Source organism: Cololabis saira, chromosome 8, assembly GCF_033807715.1.
Source record: "Cololabis saira isolate AMF1-May2022 chromosome 8, fColSai1.1, whole genome shotgun sequence".
NCBI lineage: Eukaryota > Metazoa > Chordata > Actinopteri > Beloniformes > Belonidae > Cololabis > Cololabis saira.
Window position 1 is genome coordinate 47,974,163 of NC_084594.1, and position 24,561 is coordinate 47,998,723.

Here is a 24,561-nt window from a genome sequence, read left to right on the forward strand (position 1 = left end):
GTTTTTTATTGTTGTGTTTTGATGTATTTGATGTAAGCCCAGTGGATATTTAAAGCTTACAGAAGTTATCTGTCCCCATATGATAAAATCCACCATCCCCCCTGATTTATTTTGTACAACTCAAGTACTGGTTACACATATGCAGACTAGCTATCATAGGGCTGGCATGTACATGTATGGTGATGCCCCAGCACTGTTATGTCATTATTAGTTAGCAGAACAATCCTTAGGGTTAGGAGGACTGCATACTATTCAAATAATGTTCTCTGCATCAGGACCCAGTGTACCTGCCGGTTCCCCCCTGAGGAATCCTGCAGCCCGGCGGGTGAGTAGCAGGTGAACAACTGACATCAGGGATCAGTAGAAGAACTGAATTGAATACACACGTTCCTCTCTGAGCACGACGCTGACGTCTCCAGCCTGTGGGTTTCTAGATGCAGAGTGTCTGCAGCGAGCGGTGGAAGGGAAAGCTGCCTCCGATGAAGAGGAGGAGGACGGGGGGAGGAAGGATGCAGGACGATGCTGTCCGGTGGAGGTGAAGAGGCACGTCTGCCACTGCCATGGCTGCGACAAAGGGTTAGCAGAACTCTGACTGAGCTCCACTGGAGTTCTCTTTATGTCTCTTGATACATCAAACTTCAACCCCAAGCATTTTTGGTAAATAAATATACTTTCATGCTTAGTTTTTTCTGAGACAGTCCTGTAGAGATCATGTGCATCAAGAAATGGATTTGTGTTTCTCACTGATAATCTCACAAAATTATCAGTGCATGTACATGTGTAAACTGGCTAAAGGTTGTGCAAAAGAAATAATTTTGCGCATTCATTTCTCCTGTGACTGCTTGGGCTGAGCAAAGCCAACCTTATTCTAGGACCACCGTTTGAATCAGTAACCACGGTTTCCATCAGTATGACTCCATCCATCCATCCATCCATCCATCTTCTTCCGCTTATCCGTTCCCGGGTCGCGGGGGCAGCAGCCTCAACAGGGATGCCCAGACTTCCTTCACCCCAGACACTTCCTCCAGCTCTTCCTCCAGCTCTTCCTCCATCTCTTCCTCCAGCTCTTCCTCCATCTCTTCCTCCATCTCTTCCTCCAGCTCTTCCTCCAGCGTGTCCTGGGTCTTCCCCGGGGTCTCCTCCCGGAGGGACATGCCTGGAACACCTCCCTAGGGAGGAGGGACATGCCTGGAACACCTCCCTAGGGAGGAGGGACATGCCTGGAACACCTCCCTAGGGAGGAGGGACATGCCTGAACACCTCCCTAGGGAGGAGGGACATGCCTGGAACACCTCCCTAGGGAGGAGGGACATGCCTGGAACACCTCCCTAGGGAGGCGTCCAGGAGGCATCCGGTACAGATGCCCAAGCCACCTCAGCTGACTCCTCTCAATGTGAAGGAGCAGCGGCTCGACTCCGAGCTCCTCCCGGGTGACCGAACTCCTCACCCTATCTCTAAGGGAGCGTCCAGCCACCCTGCGGAGGAAACTCATCTCTAAGGGAGCGTCCAGACACCCTGCGGAGGAAACTCATCTCTAAGGGAGCGTCCAGCTCAGTAAATCGAGAGCTTCGCCTTTCGACTCAGCTCCCTCTTCACCATGACGGTCCAGTACATCGACCGCATAACTGCGGACGCTGCACCGATCCGTCTGTCAATCTCACGCTCCATCGTTCCCTCACTCGTGAACAAGACCCCGAGATACTTGAACTCCTCCACCTGAGGCAGGACTTCTCCACCCACCCGAAGAAGGCATGCCACCCTTTCCCTGTGGAGAACAATGGCCTCGGTTTTGGAGGTGCTGATTCTCATCCCTGCCGCGCCGCACTCGGCCTCAAACCGCCCCAGCACATGCTGAAGGTCCCGGTCCGATGAAGCCAACAGGACAACATCATCCGCAAAAAGCAGAGATGAAATCCTGAGGTTCCCAAACCGGATCCCCTCCGGCCCCTGGCTACACCTAGAAATCCTGTCCATAAAAATTATGAACAGGACCGGTGACAAAGGGCAGCCCTGCCGGAGTCCAACATGCACTGGGAACAAGTCTGACTTACTGCCGGCAATGTGAACCAAACTCCTGCTCCGATCATACAGAGACCGGACAGCCCTTAATAGAGGACTCCATACTCACTCAGCACCCCCCACAGAATGGCACGAGGGACACGGTCAAATGCCTTCTCCAGATCCACAAAACACATGTAGACTGGTTGGGCAAATTCCCATGAACCCTCGAGCACCCTGCGGAGGGTGTAGAGCTGGTCCAGTGTTCCACGACCGGGACTAAAACCGCATTGTTCCTCCTGAATCCGAGGTTCAACTATCGGCCGTAATCTCCTCTCCAGTACCCTGGCGTAGACTTTCCCCGGGAGGCTGAGAAGTGTGATCCCCCTGTAGTTGGAACACACTCTCCGGTCCCCCTTTTTAAACAGAGGGACCACCACCCCGGTTTTCCACCCCAGCGGTACCGTTCCTCCATGCAATGTCGCAGAGGCGTGTCAACCAAGACAGCCCTACGACATCCAGAGACTTGAGGTACTCAGGGCGAATCTCATCCACCCCCGGTGCCCGGCCACCGAGGAGCTTATACCTTATACCTCGACCACCTTTTCCCGACCCGAAGGCGCAGGGAAGCGACCCTCTCGTTCACCGGGGTGAACTCCAACACATGGCGGCTGAGCTGAGGGGCTATAAACAAGCCCACACCAGCCCGCCGCCTCTCACCCTGGGCAACTCCAGAGTAGTGGAGGGTCAAGCCCCTTTCAAGGACCTGGTTCCAGAGCCCAAGCTATGTGTGGAGGTGAGCCCGACTATCTCTAGCCGGTATCTCCCAACCTCACGCACAAGCTCCGGCTCCTTCCCCCCCCAGCGAGGTGACATTCCATGTCCCCACTGACAGGGTTTTAGTCCAGGGATTGGGTCGTCAAGGTACGACATCGTGTCAGTTTCAGATCACTCAGAGTGAACGGAGCTTCACGTTTGCTTGTCTTCTTCCAGATGTCAGAACAATGTCCATCATCCTTCCTGTCCGAGTGTCCTGCAGGACAGAACCCCCCCCAGCAGGACGGGAGCCGCCGACAGCAGCCCAACGGCAGACGAGGGTTTGACAAGCACAAGGTTTGGGAAAGACCTTGTTATTCTTAATCAGTGTGACATTTGAGTTTGTTTTTTCAATTCTTTATTTAGGTATGGCAATACACAGTACTCGAGTTGTAAAAAGAATCAGGGGGGATGGTGGATTTTATCATATGGGGACAGATAATTTGTGCTGATTACAAATAATATAATATATTCCAAATAATAGCAGTGACCAAAACAGCTGCAGAAATACTGCAGGAATGACATAGCAGCAGTTAAATGCAGCCTTCTGTAAGCTTTAAATATCCACTGGACTTACATCAAATACATCAAAACACAACAATAAAAAACACTTTTCTGAACTTATCAATATGACTCTGTCCTTCACAGGATAAGTAACATGGATCACTGCAAAAACTCACAATCTTAACAAGAATATTTGTCTTATTTCTAGTTAAAATGTCTCATTTTAGTAAAACAATCTTATTACACTTAAAGACTCATCACTGGAAAAAACAACAATTTTTCACCTGTTTCAAGTAAATTTTCACTTGAAATAAGTAGGAAAATCTGCCAGTGGAACAAGATTTTTTTGCTTGTAAAGAAGAAGAAGAAGATAAATCTTGTCCCACTGGCAGATTTTCCTACTTATTTCAAGTGAAAATTTACTTGAAACAGGTGAAAATTGTCAAATAAGTTATTTTTCTGGTGATGACTCTAAATGTTGAAATAGCAGTAAAACCACATTCATTGATGAAATGACATAAGGGATGGAAAGGAGGGATGACAGTTTTACAGGGGGGATGATTTGGACCGTTTTTATTTCAGGGGGGGATGATTTGGACCGTTTTTATTTCAGGGGGGATGATTTGGACCGTTTTTATTTCAGGGGGGGATGATTTGGACCGTTTTTATTTCAGGGGGGGATGCCGTCCCCCCTCATCCCCCCTCAACTCCAGTACTGGCAATACATATCACAAAGTAAAAGCAGTAATATTCCTATCCGCCATCCAATTTTTCCATTTTAAGTAAACATATTAAGAGATTAGAAAAGGAAAAAAGAAAGAAAAAAATAAGAACTACAAAGAATTCTATACAATCTGGGAGAGACAAGTGTAGCACTTTGAGATTCATTGAATGGAAAGTGCGTTACAAGTTAAATTCATTATTATTATTATTATGAAGGGTGGGCACGCTTTTTGGCGTCTAGCGTCGCCACAGTAAAGCTTTTGAAAGAGAAAAGTAATGCGTGTTGTCGCAGAATAGAGACGCACATTTTGATGTATAACACACCTGGGTGCACGTTACGGTTCGGGCCGTATTAACTGCCGAAGGAATGGCATAAATTGCGCCAAAGTGACCCGATTAATTCAAAATGGCCGACTTCCTGTTCGGTTTCGGCCATGTCGCCAAGAGACTTTTCTTTAAGTTGTGTACTGATACAGGTGTGTAGCGATTTTCGTGCATGTACGTCAAACCGTATTGTGGGGCTTGAGGCACAAAGTTTTCCGGGGGGCGCTGTTGAGCCATTTTGCCACGCCCATTAATGTAAACCATTAAATATCCAATTTTTCGCCAGGCCTGCCTTGCATGCAAAATTTGGTGACTTTTTGGGCACGTTTAGGGGGGCAAAAAGGCCTTCCTTTCGTCAGAAGAAAAAAAAAGAAAGAAAGAAAGAAAGAAAAAAAATTCCTACAGATACAATAGGGCCTTCGCACTGAAGATGCTCGGGCCCTAATGATATGATAGTATTAGTATCTGTCTTCTGACATTTGAGTTATTATTCATCTTTTTACTTGGCAGGAGGTTAACCCTCGAAATGTGCTTTATGGAATAATTAACAGGCAGTATATGAGAAGTCGTGCAAAATGAGTTATGAACAACTGCATTCCACTGGTTGAATTGAAACTTGCAGAAAGTGATTCCTTATTTACCAGATGTGAGATACTTCATATAGCCTTTTCCTCTCATTTTTACTACTTTGCACCTTTGGGGGCATCAGGAGGCAAAACAAGCAGGTTCCTGGGTCTGAGGAGTCTAGTTGGGGAATCTCCACTGTCATGAAAGTGTCTTCATTTTAGTCTGGCTGAATCGCCACGGTTACTAAACTCCAATCTTGCTTGGGAGCAGTTTGTGTTTTTGTGATTTTCAGTATAATTGTCTGTAAAATCTTTAACAGATTCCTTTAGCGATCAAACAGCAGAAACAATATTAAAATATTGAGTGTGTAAAATTGAATGTACTTCTTTGATGTTTAACAAACGTCACGACTGTCACAATTCACCAGTTTCAACATAATCAGTACAGTTGCTTAGTGATCTTTGCTGAATTTAATCACAATACAATATTGAGTTATACTTTTGGTCCTGCAGGCACTTCACCCCAGAAACAAAAAGTGAGCTTGTCGACCAGAAATAAGCACAGAGGAGCTTTTGTCCTTTTCAGCTCAGATGAAATGGTAGAAAGACGGAGACTGAGCAGACGGATGAGAGACACATCATACCAGCTCAAATACACAACATGAACAGAGTGGAGTTTCACCCAGTTCAAACTGCTTACATAACAACACCTAACACAACATAACATGTTGCCGGAATTGTGCACCTTGCAGTACTGGTGTTGGGTAAATCGTGCTGATTCGTGTAAGAACAAAACTGGCAAAGAGTGTAGCAATATTGGGGAGAACAAGATACATGCTGGATTATAAATCATTGCACATTCTGTATTCATCACTAGTATTACCATATCTGGATTATTGTGTGGAGGTTTGGGGCAACACATATATAAGCAATTTACAACCGCTATTCAGACTGCAAAAAAAAGCAATCAGGATACTTCACAATGTGGGTTATAAGAATATAATAATTATAAGGTTTTAAGGATCACACAAACACACTGTTTTTAAAGTCGCATGTGTTGAAATTCTGGGACATTGTCAAACTAAAAACTCTACAAATCATATTCAAAGCGAGAACTGATTCACTTCCAGGCAATTTACATAAAAAAATGTTTTGTGACAGGGAGGGGGGTTATAATTTAAGAGCAACATTTCATTTAAAAAAACAATGTGTTCATTCTAAAAGGAAAAGCATGTGTATCTCAGTTGTTGGAGTGGATCTATGGAATGGGTTGGGTGATGGGTTGAAGCAATGTACAAATATAAATCAATTTAAAAAACGGTACAAAAAGGAAGTTGTGGGAAGTTATTTGATTGAGGAGTTATGTTAAGGAAAGATTGTGTTTGTTAGCTGGTTAGGTGCAAAGGCTCAACCAATGGGAAAATGTGTAGCCTAATAGGTAACTTAGCAGCTATTTATTATTCATTTTATGTTTAATTTATAATAGAGGTAACAAAGGGGCTGTTTTTATTACTTTGTTCTGTATGTTTTGAATTTTTTTTTTTAATTTTATATTTTTTTTCCCTTATGTGTTCGAAATAAACAATTAAATCAATCAATCAATCAATCAATCAATCAATCAATCAATCAATCAATCAATCAATCAATCAATCAATCAATCAATCAATCAATTCTGGACCTCAGGGAAGATGCAGAACAGTTCTTATATTCAACGCTAGATGGCAGTGTGGGCTCGTCAAAAGCTCATGTACACAACTTTTTTTTGAAAAAAACTTTATTGAAAATATACAAACTCTCAAAGAGGATAATGGACAAATATCAATTTAAATGCAATATGAAAAGAAAGGAAAATACAAAAAAAATGGGGATTCTTGTAAGGAATACAAAAAACAAAAAAACAAGGCGCTCTAAGAATTAAAAGGTGCATATGAATAACAAAATAAATAAATGAAGCATTTAAATTCACATAATAGAGCATAGAAAAGGAGAGGAATTATTCAATTAGAATAACAAATAACGAACAATGGCCCGGTTTCCCAGATCAGTTAAGTAGCTCTTAACAGCGAAAGACTTCTTTCAAACCTTCTTAAGGAGCCTGTGAAAGAAAATTGCATTTCCCAGAGTCGCTCTTAGCTTAAGAATCTCTTTCATTAAGAAAGAAATGTAAGATGCTGCTGACCCAGTCTTTACAACCATCTTAGTGAACAAAGACTCACAGATCCAGCCGCGTCAGGCAAATCAATATCACACCAAGCAATGAGATATTAAAACAATGCACCCCAAATTTTGATCTATTTTATTCTTTAGATTTATATTGTTTAGCATTCATTGGTGACAGCAAAGGGGGAAAAAAAGAAAAATAAGGAATAACAAGTGTGTTCCTGTATATGCTTTATGCATTATGCACAAATAAAACGATCATCATGAATATAATTTATTTGATAATTTGGCTGCTATACAGCATGTTCTCGCTGCAAATCAACCACGTCGCCGTGCGCGAAGCAGAATGGTTTATATGAACGCATTGGTGCGTCAGCACTTCAATCCCCTGGACGTGCTGTCGGACCGGGCTGTCCAGGCAGCCGTGACACCGATCCTCCTGCCCGAGCCCGAGCGCACCTCTATGTGTGATGACTTTTAGTGGAATTAGTGCATAGAGGAGCAGCTCTGCGTCTCCACCAGTGTTGTGCTAGTTACTGAAAAATAGTAACTAGTTACCGTTATTAGTTACTTCATTAAAAAGTAACTCAGTAACTCAGCTACTTAGACCAAAAAGTAATGTGTTACTATGAAAAGTTACTGTGGCAGGGTGCGTGCCACGGGGCCCGACCGAAGGACGGAGAGACACAGAAATCGTGCAGAACCTGTTTATTTACTAAGCACCCACACACAGTGCACAAGCATCCCCAGGACACAGCTCCTCCGACCCCTCGCTGCTGTCCAGCTCCGCCTTATAAGGCAGGCAGGTGGAGAGAATCAGCCACTCAGGCGGATGGGACACAGGTGCGTGTTCCATCCATCTCTCCAACCTGCCACACACCCCCAACGCCAACTTCGAGCCGGGGTCCGTCCGGCCGAGCCTACTCCCCCCCCCGCCCCCTCGGAGCGGGAGAGGAACCCTCCGGGCTTCCTGGTCGGGGGGTCGTCCCCGGCGTCGGCCTGACCTGCGGCACGGTCGCGGGGGTCGCCCCCGGCGTCGGCCCGCCCGCCGGGGAAGACGCTCTCGGGGCCGGGCCCATGGTGGCCTCGGGCCACCCGGTGCGTCCAGGACCGCGTCCCTCGCGGCGCAGCCCCGCTCTGGAGCTGGTGCGTCCCGGACCACGTCCTCCTTCGTGACGCGGCCCCGCGCCAGCTGCCGGTCCGCCTCCGGGACCGCCTCCTCCTCCTCCGCGACGCAGCCCTGCGCGGGCTGCTGGTCCGCCCCCGTCTTCGCGGGACCCGCCGTCGCTGGAGGCTGCGCCTCCGCAGCCTCCTCCCCAGCCAACTCCGCCTCCGTCTCCGCCGCTGACTCCATCCCAGGAGCCGTCGCCTGGCGGCCCGCAGCTTTTGCCTCGCGGCCCCAAAGCTGCGGCGCCACCAGCGCTGCCGCGGCGAACCTCAGACGGGGTGCAGGGATGGGTCGCTCCGTCGGTCCCGCCGTCTCGGGAGCCGTCGCCGCCAGCTCCTCCCGCGCTGCTGGCGCAGGGGTGGGTCTCCCCGCGGCCACGAGCGCCTCCATCGCGGCCAGCTGCCGCTCGCCCTGGTCCTGGAACATGGCCGTCATGCCCGCCATGGCCTGGGCGAGCGCGTCCAGGGCCCGCTCCATGCGTCCCCTCCTCCGCCCTTCGAAGCCCCACGTTAGGGCGCCAGATGTGGCAGGGGCTCCGAACAAGCCGAACGGAAGTGTGCGAAATTGGTACAAACCGTACGGAGTGGAGAAAGCCGTGATCTCCTTAGACTCTGGAGACATGGGAATCTGCCAGTAGCCCTTGGTCAAATCCAGTGTCGTGAAAAAGCGAGCTGTGCCCAGCCGATCCAGGAGCTCGTCGACCCGAGGCATCGGGTACGCGTCAAAACGTGACACCTCATTCACCTTGCGATAGTCCACACAGAAGCGTATAGACCCATCCTTCTTCCGCACCAGAACGATGGGACTAGACCAGCCACTGTGGGACTCTTCTATTACCCCCATTGCCAGCATGGCGTCCAATTCGGCCTTCACCACTTTGCGTTTGTGTTCCGGCAGCCGGTAGGGACGTGAGCGCACCGTCACCCCCGGGCGTGTCACAATCTGGTGCTCTATGAGGTTTGTGCGTCCTGGTAAGGGAGAGAACACATCAGCAAACCGCTGTTGCAACGAGGCCAGGTCTGCCCTCTGGGACGCGGAGAGCTGGTCCCCACAAGCGAGCGAGGCTGGATTCGCCGAGTTTGGCACCTCAGGCCCCAACTCATCTCCCTCTCTTACCTGCGTCACCAGAGCGACCGGTACCGCCTCCCTCCAGGCTTTAAGGAGGTTGACGTGATACATCTGTGTCGCTCCACCCCTGTCAGGACGCACCACCTCATAGTCCACGTCCCCCACTCGCCGTGTGACCACGAAGGGCCCTTGCCACTTGGCGAGTAATTTGGAGCTAGAAGTGGGCAGCAATACAAGCACTTTATCTCCCGGAGTGAAATTTCTCAGCCTGGCTCCTCTGTTGTACAGCCGTTGTTGCCGCGCCTGGGCTGAGAGCAAATTCTCCCGTGATAGCCTCCCCAGTGTATGGAGTTTTGCTCTCAGCTCCAAGACGTGCTGAACCTCATTTTTGCTGGGGCTTGGACCATCCTCCCAGTTTTCCTTAACCAGGTCCAAAACCCCACGTGGTGTTCTGCCAAACAGCAGCTCAAAGGGGGAAAACCCTGTTGAGGCCTGGGGAACCTCACGCACTGCAAACAGCAGAGGATCAAGCCACCTATCCCAATTCCGAGCGTCCTCGTGAATGAACTTACGGATCATGGACTTAAGCGTCCGGTTAAAACGCTCACATAAACCATCCGTCTGGGGATGATAAACGGAGGTCCTAACCGACGTAATGCCCAGTAATCCGTAAAGTTCCCTCAGTGTTCGTGACATGAACTGCGTGCCCTGGTCCGTCAGAATCTCTTTCGGGATCCCGACGCGGGAGATGACCTGAAGCAGCGCCCGCGCCACACTCGTTGCCGAGATGGTGCGCAGCGGCACTGCCTCTGGATAACGTGTTGCATAATCCGTCAGGACTAGTACAAAACGATATCCCCGTGCGCTCCGCTGAAATGGACCGATGAGGTCCATGGCGACACGCTCAAATGGAACCTCCATTAATGGCAACGGCTGCAAAGGTGCTTTTGGCACAGCCGGAGAGTTAACTAGCTGGCATTCGGGACAGGAGGCGCACCAGCGGCGCACCTCCCCCCAAATGCCCGGCCAATAAAATCGGTCCATTATGCGGGCCAGTGTTTTGTCGCACCCCATGTGACCAGCCATCGGGTTATAATGAGCCGCCTGGAAAACCATTTCCCGGCAGTTCTTTGGTACCAACAACTGGGTAATAATCCGGCCAGATTTAGTGTCACGGCTCACTCGATATAACCTGTCCCTGTTCAATGCAAAGTGCGGATATGTGAGCGCTGCATCAGGGCGCACCTTGTGACCATCAATTTGTATCACTTGGTCGAAGGCTGAGCGTAGAGTATCATCACGAGACTGCTCGAGTGGAAAATCTTCCATAGAGTGCAGCGGGTCCCGCCGAGCCTCCGCCGGAGCCTCCGCGGGTCCCTCTCCCTCTCCGTCTGCAGCGTCGGACAACCTCGCGTCACCGCTGAGCACAGCGCACATACCGCATGTCCCTGTCTGCCGTGATTGCATCCCCACACACTGACTCACCAAATTTCCAAACCCCGGCCAATCGAGTCCTAGAATCAGAGGATGCAAAAGGCGGGAGCTAACCGCGGCCTTTAATCTATGCTTTTTCCCCTTGTGTCTAATTTCCACTGGTACCACGGGGTACTTATGCACATCACCGTGAACACACACCACCTCCACCCAGGACGACACATTCATCAAAGCCTCGGGTCGCACCAGGCTTTGGTGAATTACCGACTGCATGCAGCCAGAATCCACCAAAGCCGAGTGTATACCCCCACGGATCCTTACCGGAACCCGGTATGTCCCTCCTGAGTCTGGGGAGGATGCTAGCGGACCGGCCACCCGGATCACCTGGCCCACCTCCATCAGCGGGCACTCCCGCCTGATGTGTCCGGGCTGGCCGCACCGCCAGCAGCCCTGCCCAGGCGTTTGAGGGGCCCCCGCCGGGTCAGCTGGCGCGGGCGGAACCGGGTGTGAGCTCTGGGGAGGAGAAAAAGGAGAAGCATGATTATGCGTTGTCAGCGGACCCCCTGCCGCGGCGAACCTCCGGCGCGGCGCAGGGATGGGACGCGCTGCGGGTCCCGCCGCGGCTGCGGCCGCCGGATGGACTGCCAGATGGTCCTCTGCCAGGGTGATGGCCTCCTGCAGGGTCCCCGGGCGATGGCAGCGGACCCACGCCGCCGTCCGGGTGGGGAGCCCCTGGATGAATTGCTCCATGACGATCTGCTGCACCACCCGCTTCTCCCCCTCTGTCTCGCCGGGTCGCAGCCACCGCACCGCCGCGTCGTGGAGCTGGTGAGCGAAGGTGTAGGGGCGGTCCGTCGGCCCCAGCTTGAGCTCCCTGAACCGGCGGCGGTAGTCCTCCGGGGATCGCCCCAGCCGATCCATCACCGCCCGCCGCACCTGGCCGTAGGTGGCGCGTGCCGCCGCTGGGAGGGCGAGAGCCGCCATCTGCGCCTCCCCTGACAGGAGCGGCAGGAGGCGCACCGCCCATTCAGCCCCCGGCCAATCACAGGCCTCCGCCACCGCCTCGAAGGTGTCGAGGAAAGCTAGGGGGTCGTCCGCCTCCGTCATCTTCTGCAGGACGACCCCCGCAAAGGGCGCGGCCGGGCGACCCCCCCTGCCTGCCTGCTGAGCCGCCAGGTCTTCCAGAGTGGCGGTCTGCCGCTCGGCCTGGCTCTGGAGCATGGCCGACATCTCCTCCATCGCCCGGGCGAGAGACGCCACTGCCCGCTCCATCTCCCCTCCGCGTTCTGCTGTCATCATTGATATGCCCCACGTTGGGCGCCACTGTAGCACAGCGTGTGCTACGGGGGTCACGGACCGACAGGATAGAGACAGCAGACACCGGGATCTGTTCAGGACTTTTTATTAAAGGTTTCTCCAGAGGTTCGTCAGCCGAGCTGCTCTCTCCTCTGCTCTGCTTCAGTCCTTCTCCCTTCTCCAGAGCCCACACCCTACTGAAATACACAGAGAATGATTAGATTCACCTGTGTACCGTCCGCTGTTCCAGCCGCGTCACCTGTGCGCCACTCCCCCGCACTCCCTCTCTCCCCTGCAGACCACGCCCCAATCCTGCACCCTGCCACAGTTACTTTTTAGTTACTTTAAATAAAAACATTATTTTAAATGCTCCCATTAATCCCCTCTAGCCTTCATTTCAGCAGGTACTGTATGGATTTGCATTGTGCATCGTGTTCTGCATTCTAAACAGTCTCCCCACTTCTTCACTTCCTGTATCAATAAAGTTGGTTGCTTAGCAACAATGCTGAGAACGGCCAATGAGCTTCAGCAGCAGCTCAAGAGCGGGAGCCTTTGATGAATCGTTCATTACAGTCTCAAATATAATCAATGGTGTCGGTTTATAAGAATTTTTTTGCCCAGAAGAAAAAAGAGCGAAGACAACGACCCATAACTATTTTCTTCTCTTGAAAAAACACAGCTGCACCGCGGCTTTAGGAGAAAAAGACGCTACAGCGCGGAGTCAGGATGCAGCAGCATCAGAAGAGCAGTGGAATACGTGCGTGTCGGGGCTGATTTCTGCAATTTGAAGCCCTCTATAATTGTAAAAAGAATTTCACTTATCACGGGTTCTTTTTGGAACATAACCCCTGCGAAAAACCAGGGATTGCTGTAATTCCACGTTGTGAAACTCGCCTTCTCTTGGCTCATCATGACCGTCATGTTTTTGAACGCACACACACTACGTTTCCTCTGGTCTTCGCGTGTGGGGAAAAAAAGCTTCACTGTAGCCAGAAATAACGGAGTAACGCACCGTTTGGTAGCCGTAATTGCGTGACTGAATTTAAGTAATGCGTTAGATCATTAGTTACCGCAAAACTAACGGCGTTACTGTAACCCGTTACTGAATAACGTTACTCCCAACACTGGTCTCCCCGCTGTGTCTCCATACATCCGCAAATACAACGTTGATAAATGCAATAGTGAAAACGGTCAAGCAGCTAAATAAACTTCAGAATATTTTTTTGAGGGGAAGGATTCTGTTTTACTAGTCAGGAGGATACAATGTGGTCCTATATGCTGAATGATCGTTAAGTTAATTTCTCCTTTCGTCCATCTTTCACATTTAATAAAAACAATACATTCCCTCATTATTCTCTTACCAAGACTACTTATTTAGTTGCAGTCTTGTTTTCATCATGAAAAAGGGTCATTGAATTATATTAATCATCTTAATTTTTCATTTTAACGCACAGGCAGCAGGGAATTAGTGCGTTAGGTAGCAGTGCTGCGTGTGAAAATGCGCTGATAGTGATCGGTGATCGATTTGCCTGGCATTGATTGATTTTGGTTTCAGAACCGGACAGCTCCTCCAAAGAGCTTCTGAAAGAGCGAAACTAAAGAGCGGGGTTAAGAAGTCATCTGGGAAACACCCGTATCTTAGGGTTCTCTCTTAGTTCAAACCTTCTTTGAACCTCTCTTAAATCCTTAAGAGAGGTTGGATCTGGGAAACCCGGCCAATGTCTAGACTTATTTTCCTTGCATTTTTGTTTTCTACTCTTTTGAGACATGTGAAAAAAATCTTCTATTAATAATATCAGAAACAGAAAATTCCAAATCATCCATGAAGAAAATAATATGGCTTAATTCAAAAGGTGGAACATCATGTACAAAAGTGCAGTGTTAAGGGTTAAGTTTAAGCTTTTGCTCTCATTTAAACCAACTCTGGATTTCAGATATATATGCAGACACAGATAAGTACAGATGAGCAAAACTGTCACACTACATCTCAGGATGGAAATATAAATGTAATATATACATTAAAAAACTATTTTACACTGATTGTTTAAGTTACTGGATCCATGTATGTTGTGGAAGAATTATTTTATGAAAAAAAGGTCACAGAAATAAGGAATCAAACTATTCAAAGATGATGAAGTAGGTTAGATAAAATGCACATGAATCCAAATCACATCCCCAGTGCAACAAGATGGTCTTTTATTATAGTCATAATGAACAAAGCAGTCTGTAATTGAAATAAAAGTGGCCCCTCTCATGCTTCAGGGATCTTGTAGGAAGGCTGAGGGGAGTTGTAATTCAAACATCTTCTACTTTTATACTGTGTTTTCCTTTAGAACGTCTTCGCCAGAATCCTGGAGAAGATTGTGACAAACGGTCTGGATGCATGCAGTAGAAGTGGAGGTAGTGAATTTACTCTGAATGTTTCTACGGTGGCCGACAAGGGCCAAATACACTGCAACGGCCTAATGCGTCTCAGTTAAGGAAAACGGCTTCAAGTACAGAAACGATTCAAATTCACAAACTCAAAACGAGGAACAAAAAGAGGAACGTGGTGCAAATGAAAAAACCTGCTGCAAAAACAAAGACAAATGCAGCATCATCAAACGCTGCAAATAGAGAAACGATGCAAAGCACAAAACGATATAAAGCAAGAAACCATCTTCAAAAGAAAAACGCTTCATAACCGGTCATTACAACCGGAAGTGCTCCAAACCTGCAGGGGGCGCTCTCAGCGTAACAGCTCAATGGACAGACACACACAGTGTTTACATCCATGGTTTAAACATACAGCGGGAACGGTAATGTGATTTTTATCTGACTATATTTATATACGATGTCTTCCATAACATACAGCGCTGCACATTACATGTTATGCTTGTTAATGACAGAAAGAAAAAAAGGACAGGGTTTATGTTATGGAAGACTGTGACAAGAGGGCTTTTTAATGTACTATTATAACGGGTGCTTTATATCAATATGTGTATTATGTGCAGCCTTGTATCGTCTGGTGTAACGTTAAAATATAATAAAGAAACGTCTCGTAATGTACAGCGTTGTACATTGATATAAACATCGTATATAAATATAGTCCGATAAAAATCACATTACCGTTCCCGCTGTGTGTTTAAACCATGGACGTAAACACTGTGGTTCAGTCAGCTGTTCGGTCTCTCTCTACATCCGTGTGTCTGTCCATTGAGCTGTTACGCTGAGAGCGCCCCCTGCAGGTTTGGAGCACTTCTGGTTGTAGTGACCGGTTATGAAGCGTTTTTCTTTTGAAGAAGGTTTCTTGTTTTATATCGTTTTGTGCTTTGCATCGTTTCTCTATTTGCAGCGTTTGATGATGCTGCATTTGTCTTTGTTTTTTGCAGCACGTTTTTTAGGGGTGTGCAAACAAGGGTACCTCACGATTCGATTCGATTTCGATTATTGGAGCTTCGATTCTTCGATTATAATGATTTTCGATTCAATTATTGGTGCCACGATTCTTCGATTATTGTGATTTTTAATGCTTTTTTCCATACAAGATTGATTTTGTCTTCATCTGTGGCTACATTTGTAAATAAATAGCCAATCAATTAGCTCAGTTCCTCTAACAACACTCATTAAAGGAGCTTGAGGCGCCTTTTAAGAAATGAGACTCTCTAGTGCCACCCTTCACCACGACGGCCGTTGGGGGTACTGCAGCCAACAGTGAAGCCGGCACGGGAGAACGGGGAGAACGTGCATGCAGCGTCATGTGACGTCACATCCGCAGCCCAGCGCAGGAAATTCGGGACCGAATTGCAGCACATTTTGCAGCACACAGCCTGTTCAAGGCAACGGAGAGATACACTAGAGGGCTCATTCTTTTGGGTTTGGAACGCTTCATCTGACATTATTACTAGAAAACTTAAAACATATACGAATTCTTTTCATAAATTCTGCCTCAATCCGGCCTCAAGCTCCTTTAAGTAAATAAGGTTTTTTGAACATTTGACATGTATTTTTCAAAGACACAAAATAATTTATTTTATGACTATGTAAACATTTGCTCTTTGACTTACTTAACTTTGACCAGGGAAAGCTGCACTTGCATGAGAGCGCCCTCTATTGGCGGAAAACACTGAAAACGGTCAAGCCCTGGATGTAATGAGTTCATTAATTCAAGTAAACTAGATATGAACTTAGTGTAAACATATCTGCCATATTTCAAGTGAACAATAAGAAATGTGCATTCTTGAAAATGAAATGATTCAGCAGCTTATTCAGTCTGGAATCTGGATAGGATAACTAAAGAAAAAAAAAAAAAAAAACATTTTTTTTTTTTTAATTAATCTATTCCAAATCGTCACGTGACGCATCGTGATGTATCGACACATCGATGAATTGCACCCACCTCTAACGTTTTTTCATTTGCACCACGTTCCTCTTTTTGTACCTCGTTTTGAGTTTGTGAGTTTGAATCGTTTCTGTACTTGAAGCCGTTTTCCTGAACTGAGACGCATTAGGCCGTTGCAGTGCGTTTGGCCCTTGTCGCCCACCGTAGGTTTCAGTGTTTATATTTCAGTATTGTTGATTACTTCACTTTTTCCATAATGAATTTCTCCTTCTAGGAAGGTTTCAGGTCCTGCAAGCCCCCGGACGATCTGCAGTCTCCTGGAGGAACCTGCAGGGCATCTAATACTGACTCTGATATCGGGATGATATGGGAAATACAAATGAAAAAAAAAAGATAATGGTTCCTTCAATTACCTTTCATTTACTTTGAGCTTTATTTCTTTGCAAACAGTATTAATCCAAGATATTTCACATTGTTTTCTTAACAGTTACATTTCATCTGTTAACATACAGGACTGTCTCAGAAAATTTTAATATTGTGATAGGGTTCTTTATTTTCTGTAATGCGATTAAAAAAACAAAAATGTCATTCATTCTGGATTCATTACAAATCAACTGAAATATTGCAAGCCTTTTATTATTTTAATATTGCTGATTATGGTTTACAGTTTAAGATTAAGATTCCCAGAATATTCAATTTTTTTGAGATAGGATATTTGAGTTTTCTTAAGCTGTAAGCCATGATCAGCAATATTAAAATAATAAAAGGCTTGCAATATTTCAGTTGATTTGTAATGAATCCAAGATGTATGACGTTTTTGTACTTGCATTACAGAAAATCACAATATTCTAATTTTCTGAGACAGTCCTGTAGATCTGTTTTCACATTTCAGCTCTTCACCAAATTCTAGGGTTGTAACGATACACTAATCTCACGATACGGTACAATACACGATATTGAGGTCACGATAACGATACGATATTATAGCAGTATTTTTTTAACAACCTTGAATGAGGAACATATGACTGGAAAAAATGTGCTTTTATTTGAAAGACACAAAATACAAAACAATACTGTGCGTTTGCCCTATTGTTACAGTTTGTAATGCTTTATAACTGTTTAAGTTTTAAAGAGAAAGCCAGGCCAACCATTTTCCACAAACTGAACTAAAAGGAAATGTCAGGTTTGCATTATGATCTTCAGTTTCATACAAATACAAATATTTTGCCACAAACTGAATAGTTTCTCTCGTGTATGATTTGACTTTTTTCTTTTCCAGAAATGTAACAACTAAAATTAAATAAATAAATAAAAGTAAATAAATACATACAATTTTACATCATAAAAAAGATTGATTCATGCTCACCTTATAAGTGTAAGAGGAGATTTATTTTTGTTAAGGTTATTTTGGTAATTCAGGGTTGATTATTTTATAAATATATTCTTTATATTCTGATGTAAATCAGGGACTATAATGACACTAGTCAGTTTATCTGTAGTGATTAGTCTGTTTTAGATTGGGCGGAGTGATACGCCACAGTACGGCACTAGGTGCTGTGTTGATGTTCTAAAATCCTACACTGTTGAGGGACATTATAGTACACTGGAACTCAGCAGAAGTTTCCCCGTGTTTATCCTACTCACCACCCCAAAAAGGTTTAATTTAATAAGGTAAGGCTTAACTCTACACCAGACTTACACAAGTAAAAGTTCAGAGCTCAAAACCCTGCAAGAGTCCCGTGATCGGGACCAAAACGGTACTAGTTTCTTCTGAGCGGAGGAAGATTTTGGTCCGCGGGTCGAGGCGCGGTCGGATGCGCGTTACTAGTAAACACAATAGATTAATATTAATAATCCAATATCGCGATACAGTTTGTCACCTCCACGACACGTATTGTGACGTTTTTGTATCGCAAAATTTCGTGGCACGATATATTGTTACAGCCCTACCAAATTCCCAAAACAGTTGAAGACAATTCAAACTCTAGGTTGCAAAAAAAGAAGCCTCATATTAACCCATCTAGGCTGGCACCAACGTCCCTGGGCTCGGAGGCGTCTGTGGGGAGATGTGTGTCATGGTCAGACTAATCAGCGTCTAGACCAGGGAGGAGAACAGAGCAGGGACCCCCGCTTGGAATTCTTATTTTTTCCCTTTTTTTTTTTAATGTGTCAAGTTTTAAGCCTGGCTTATAATAACTATTGAATGTGTTTTATTCTGCTTATATCACCTTTTTAACCAATTCCTGACTGGGTTTTTAGCTACACGTGTTTATCATTGATGAAACTTTGTCCTCGTCAGACGTGGAAGGAGTAACGCTGGCCGAGCTGGAACGTTATGCCGCTTTTGCACTAGGACTTACTTGGCCCGACTCGGCTCGGCGCGGCTTTACACGGTTCCACTGTGTGTTTTCGCACTGCCAGGGGAGAAGCGGGCAGGTTTGGGTGAAGCTGCTGTGACGTACTCGATTGCGCAACACCTTTGTTCATGTCAGCGCTGATCAGAAATCAGCTGGAGCCGCGAGCGGCTGAGAGTAAAACAGCCCGTCTACATCGCTTTTTTAATTTTTTCTCGACAGCCACCAGGTTTATGAACATCTGCACCTCAGAGTTGGATCACCAAACAGACGTTTTGTGCTTTATAATAAAATCGCCGCGAGCCGCGGGTCGCCTCGCTCTGACTCCCGCTTCCTGATTCAAACGTCTGACGGCCCCGCCCCCCGACCAATCAGAGGCGCGGAGGGTGGTGACGTCCCCGCCCCCCGACCAATCAGTGGCGAGGAGGGTGGTGACCTCAGAAATAGTCCCTTCTCAGCCCGCTAAGAACCTGGCTGAAATGGTTACAGAAAAAAGTATCGACTTGGAGCGGCTTTACCCGTCTCAGCCCTAGTGCGAAAGCGCAAAACGGGGCCATAGCGGGTAGAACCGGGGAGAAGTGAGACTAATGCAAAAGCGCCATTACAATCTCCAGCTTTAGGCTTCGTTATTGTCACTAATTTATCCATCAGGTCTAACTAGCGTTAAATAGGAAATAGCCAAGTCAATTTTGCAACGAATTTTCTTTTCTTAAACAGCTAACTAGCTCATTTTTCCACTCTAAAGTTGACATTAGTCACATGACCCACGTCATGGAATCATTTATGTAGAGTTGGAGACTAAATCGTTTTTTGTCAAAAGTAGATTATTATCGCCTGTTAAGGGATTTTTCTCAATCATATATTATATATATATATATATATATATATATATATATATATATATATATATATATATATAGGCTATATACACACTGTAAATGAATTGAATTGAAGCTGACCGATGACCCACAAAATATTCTGGCTTCACACTGTAAAGAAATAAATCCAGGAAGTATCAGAAAGCGTAGGAGTCACTGAGTATTCATTTATTTTTCATATCATCCCATTTTCATTTGGGACTGGGATTCCCTGCTCAGTTCAGACGGACTAATCTAGTCTAACCGGGTTCTTGTATCTCAGGGATGAACTGAGGCAAACATGAATCTGCATGAATCTACGACTGCAAACTTTCACTACCTTTTTGAAACAGCTTACAGTGAAACATCTGTTTGTGGAGGAGATTCCTGGCTCACCTTTCTGGAGCCTCCATGTTGGTTCTCCTGGCTCCTTCCACAGTCCAAATACATGCATGTTTGGTTGCTTGGCCATTCTCAATTGATCACAGGAGTGTGAATAGTTTTGTAGTTTTATTTGGATCCCCATTAGCTACAGCAAAACTGCAGCTATTCTTCCTGCGGTCCGACACATAATACACAGTACATTACAACAAAAATTAGGAGCAAACCTAAAGTGGTAGCATATAAAAAAGAAAGGAAAAACGGAAAATAAAGAAAAAAATATCTTTACATAAATAAAATCAATACATATTCATACATTTTATAACATCAACAAATTCAAACCATGTATAGTTATCATAGTTTGCACCAATAATCATTTTTAATAAATATTCATTTATTTATGTATAAGGCCTCTAAGAAGGCCCAAGACCATTAAAACACTTAAAAACTAGTAGAAGAACCTTAAAATGGATCCTGAAGCGCACGGGGAGCCAATGCAGCGATTTTAAAACAGGTGTAATGTCTCCCGCCCTCTGGTCCTCGTCAGCACGCGAGCGGCTGAATTCTGTAATAGTTGTAGATTGTATATGTGCTTTTTGGGAAGACCAGAGAGCAGGGCGTTACAGTAATCTAAACGACATGAGATAAAAGCATCAGCACCTCCGTACTGGCCTGAGAGAGAAACGGGCGGACTCTGGCTATGTTCTTAAGATGGTAAAAACCGATCTTTGTTATGTTTTTAATATGAGGAATAAAAGTGAGCTCAGAGTCAAAAATCATGCCCAGATTTTAACTGATTTTGAGGGTTTAAAATCCTGTAACTTTGGTAAAAGTTTCTCTCTCTGGCCTTCGGGGCCGATGAGTAAAATCTCTGTTTTGCCCTGGTTGAGCTGTAGGAAGTTCGCTGCCATCCATGACTTGATGTCTAAAATACAGTTAAAAAGGGCATCAATTGGCCCAGTGTCATCAGGAGACACGGCGATGTACAGTTGCGTATCGTCAGCGTAACTATGGAAGCTGATGCCGTGTCTCCTGAACCGTGAGGGGGATGGGCTACAGCAGCAGAACCACACCGGGTACCACTCCTGTCCGCTAAGAACAGGAAACTGAGGCTACAATTCACACAGGGTCATCAAAATTGGACACCAGAAGATTGGAAAACGTTGCCTGGTCTGATGGGTCTCCATTTCTGCTGCAGCATTCGGATGGTAGGGTAAGAATCTGGCGTCAACAACATGACAGCATGGATCCATCCTGCCTCGTATCAGCGGTTCAGGCTGGTGGTGGTGGTGCAATGGTGCCAGGGATACTTTCCTAGCACACTTTGGTAGTGTAGCCGAGCGTACTGGGTTCGCCTGTACAGTAGGTATGAATAATAAACCCATAAACGGGACAGGAGACGAGAAAGTGAATTCGGTATCCACCGCTTCTTTATTTCCTTTTTTTTCACCCTCCAGAACCGGAACAGGATCAACTACGTCACAGCCGTACGGCAACTCAGGCAGGACAAAATACTCCCCCACCTTCAATAACACAATCACATTTTGAGCCAACACTTAACAGTTTGCTACAGTAGTACCAATTAAAGCATCATGTTCCAGTTTCAACCCTTAGATTTGCCTCAGCGTCTAATACAACAAAAGTTGTCTCTAGACGCTTTCCAGAGACCCAGAACATGACCCCCGAGCAGTTATTACATAAACAATGGCAGGTAAAAACTCCCCTAGTGGGAGAAAAGCCTTAAGCCAAACAGTGGCAAGAAAAACTCCCCTTTAGGAGGGAAGAAACCTTGAGCCGGACCTGGATCATAAGGGGGGACCCTCCTGCCGAGGGCCAGACTGGTGGGTCAGGGACGGCAGCAGCACAGCAGGCAGGTGGAAGCAGCAACGGGATGACCAGGGGTGGGGACCGCAGGCCAGCACGCAGCTCCCGAAGCTCCGGCCCAATCAGCAAGTCCCAGGTTGGGGTGCAGGGTCGGGGAAAGGTTGAGAAGGGGCAGGGCCAGGGAGAGGAGTCTTGACGGACAAATCTCTCCCCCGCCTGCCCGGGCCATTACCCTGCCTATCTGCCTATCTATCTATCTATCTATCTATCTATCTATCTATCTATCTATCTATCTATCTATCTATCTATCTATCTATCTATCTATCTATCTATCTATCTATCTATCTATCTATCTATCTATCTATCTATCTATCTATCTATCAATCTATCAATCTATCATCAGGCAATTACTATATTATTCATCCATCCATCCAGTGTGTGGATGTTAGATGATTCCTTTCTTTTCTAACAAGAATAGGTGTTCCTATCTTCCTTGAATGTCTTACTGGATATTACTTATATGAAATGAAAGCTATGCTTGAGTTGAGTTTCCGTTATTCATTGATCAGGCAGGATGTCATTTTGGCTGGTTATCAGTAAACAATTACTGTTTCACCAACAATCTCAACAATATACAATCAGTGCTGGCCATTCAAAGTCTAACTGCAATTTTAAGTATTCCATTACGTAACAGTGCTGAATGAATATCTAACTAACAGAGATGGTGAAAATTCACTTTTGTCTTGAAAATATTACTTCATAACAATTACATTATAATTGAAGAAAATGATCAGAATTTGGAATTATTCCTGAAGTTGAGGTTTTTAGGATCTTTTATCCATCCATCCATCCATCTTTATCCTCTGCAGGGTCACGGGGGTCTTCTGGAGCTATCCCAGCTCGTATTCAGGCGAGAGGCAGGGGTTACACCCTGGACAGGTCCCCAGTCCATCACAGGGACACATATACAGACAAACAACCAGACACACTCACACTCACACTCACACTCACACCTACGGGCAATTTAGAATCACCAGTTAACCTGATACGTATGTTTTTGGACTGTGGGAGGAAGCCGGAGTACCTGGAGAAAACCCACACAAAGCACGGGGAGAACATGCAAACTCCACACAGAAAGACCCTGCCGGGCCTGGGAGTTGAACCAGGAACCTTCTTGCTGTGAGGCAACAGTGCTAACCACTAAGCCACCGTGCTGCCCGCACTACAGAGCAACACAGAATATTGGAGTCCAAGCGTTAACCAAGAAATGTTATAAACATTATGCAAGATCCATTAAAATTGAATTAAAAATCATTAAAATGTATCAGAATTTATGAAAAAGAAGCACAAAAGATGAACAAACACCAACACTAAATATTACTGTCCATATCGACTTTGTTGTGAACTGACTAAAAATAATAAAAATAAACAATTGAAGTGTGTGTGTGTGTGTGTGTGTGTGTGTCTGTGTGTGTGTGTCTGTGTCTGTGTGTGTGTGTGTGTGTGTGTGTGTGTCTGTGTGTGTGTGTGTGTGTGTGTGTGTCTGTGTGTGTGTGTGTGTGTGTCTGTGTCTGTGTGTGTGTGTGTGTGTGTGTGTGTGTCTGTGTGTGTGTGTGTGTGTGTGTGTGTGTGTGTGTCTGTGTGTGTGTGTGTCTGTGTCTGTGTGTGTGTGTGTGTGTCTGTGTCTGTGTGTGTGTGTGTGTGTGTGTGTGTCTGTGTGTCTGTGTGTGTGTGTGTGTGTGTGTGTCTGTGTGTGTGTGTGTGTCTGTGTGTGTGTGTGTCTGTGTGTGTCTGTGTGTGTGTGTGTGTGTCTGTGTCTGTGTGTGTGTGTGTGTGTGTCTGTGTGTGTGTGTGTGTGTGTGTGTGTCTGTGTGTGTGTGTGTGTGTGTCTGTGTCTGTGTGTGTGTGTGTGTGTGTGTGTGTGTCTGTGTGTGTGTGTGTGTGTGTGTGTGTGTGTGTGTCTGTGTGTGTGTGTGTCTGTGTCTGTGTGTGTGTGTGTGTGTCTGTGTCTGTGTGTGTGTGTGTGTGTGTGTGTGTCTGTGTGTCTGTGTGTGTGTGTGTGTGTGTGTGTCTGTGTGTGTGTGTGTGTCTGTGTGTGTGTGTGTCTGTGTGTGTCTGTGTGTGTGTGTGTGTGTCTGTGTCTGTGTGTGTGTGTGTGTGTGTGTGTGTGTGTGTCTGTGTGTGTGTGCGTGCGTGCGTGCGTGCGTGCGTGCGTGCGTGCGTGCGTGCGTGCGTGCGTGCGTGCGTGCGTGCGTGCGTGTGCGTGTGTGTGTGTGTGTGTGTGTGTGTGTGTGTGCGCCATGTTGCAAATGGACAGAAGGAGTAGAGCTGAGAAACTGGTTGTAACACAACCTTATTTTAGTAACAGTTAGCTAGTTTGGCTTTGGTTGGCTTAGTTTATGATAACCTATGATAAACTAGTTTAATATTACTTTATATACAGTATATTCTGATCAAATTTGGAGAGGTGCTTTTTATAAGCCCATACAGGGTTTTCTAACCTCTCCCGCACATATTACTTTTGTCTGTTAGTCGTTGTTTTTGTTTTTCCCTTTTATGGTGCAAATAAAAAAAGTAAAAAAAAAAAAAAAGTAAAGTAAAGTAATCCGTGTGAACATCCTCATTACGACTGCTGCTAATGAAACAATAATTAAACCGGTGCTGCCAGAGCTGAAACGAGGACTAGCAGAGGACTATCCCCTCCCATGACCTGTTGTTCGTGGGGTTAAACATAGACATATATACTGTACGTATATATATATATATA

General features: G+C 46.1%; 1 protein-coding gene across 2 annotated transcripts in view; it reads left to right on the plus strand.

Moving 5' to 3' along the window:
* si:ch211-112f3.4 (EF-hand and coiled-coil domain-containing protein 1) overlaps nucleotides 1-16,940 on the plus strand; it is a 43,563-nt gene extending 26,623 nt beyond the window's left edge. Inside the window, exons 6-10 of one of the 2 annotated variants that reach the window (XM_061728177.1) lie at nucleotides 276-325; nucleotides 435-576; nucleotides 2,992-3,111; nucleotides 14,391-14,457; nucleotides 16,653-16,940. In XM_061728177.1, coding sequence (XP_061584161.1) covers nucleotides 276-325; nucleotides 435-576; nucleotides 2,992-3,111; nucleotides 14,391-14,424 — 346 coding nt within the window. In that variant the 3' untranslated portion in view covers nucleotides 14,425-14,457; nucleotides 16,653-16,940. Of the gene's footprint in view, nucleotides 1-275; nucleotides 337-434; nucleotides 577-2,991; nucleotides 3,112-14,390; nucleotides 14,458-16,652 lie in introns of those variants that run through there. The other variant, XM_061728178.1, reaches the window with a different exon arrangement.
* Nucleotides 16,941-24,561: the final 7,621 nt, after the last annotated feature.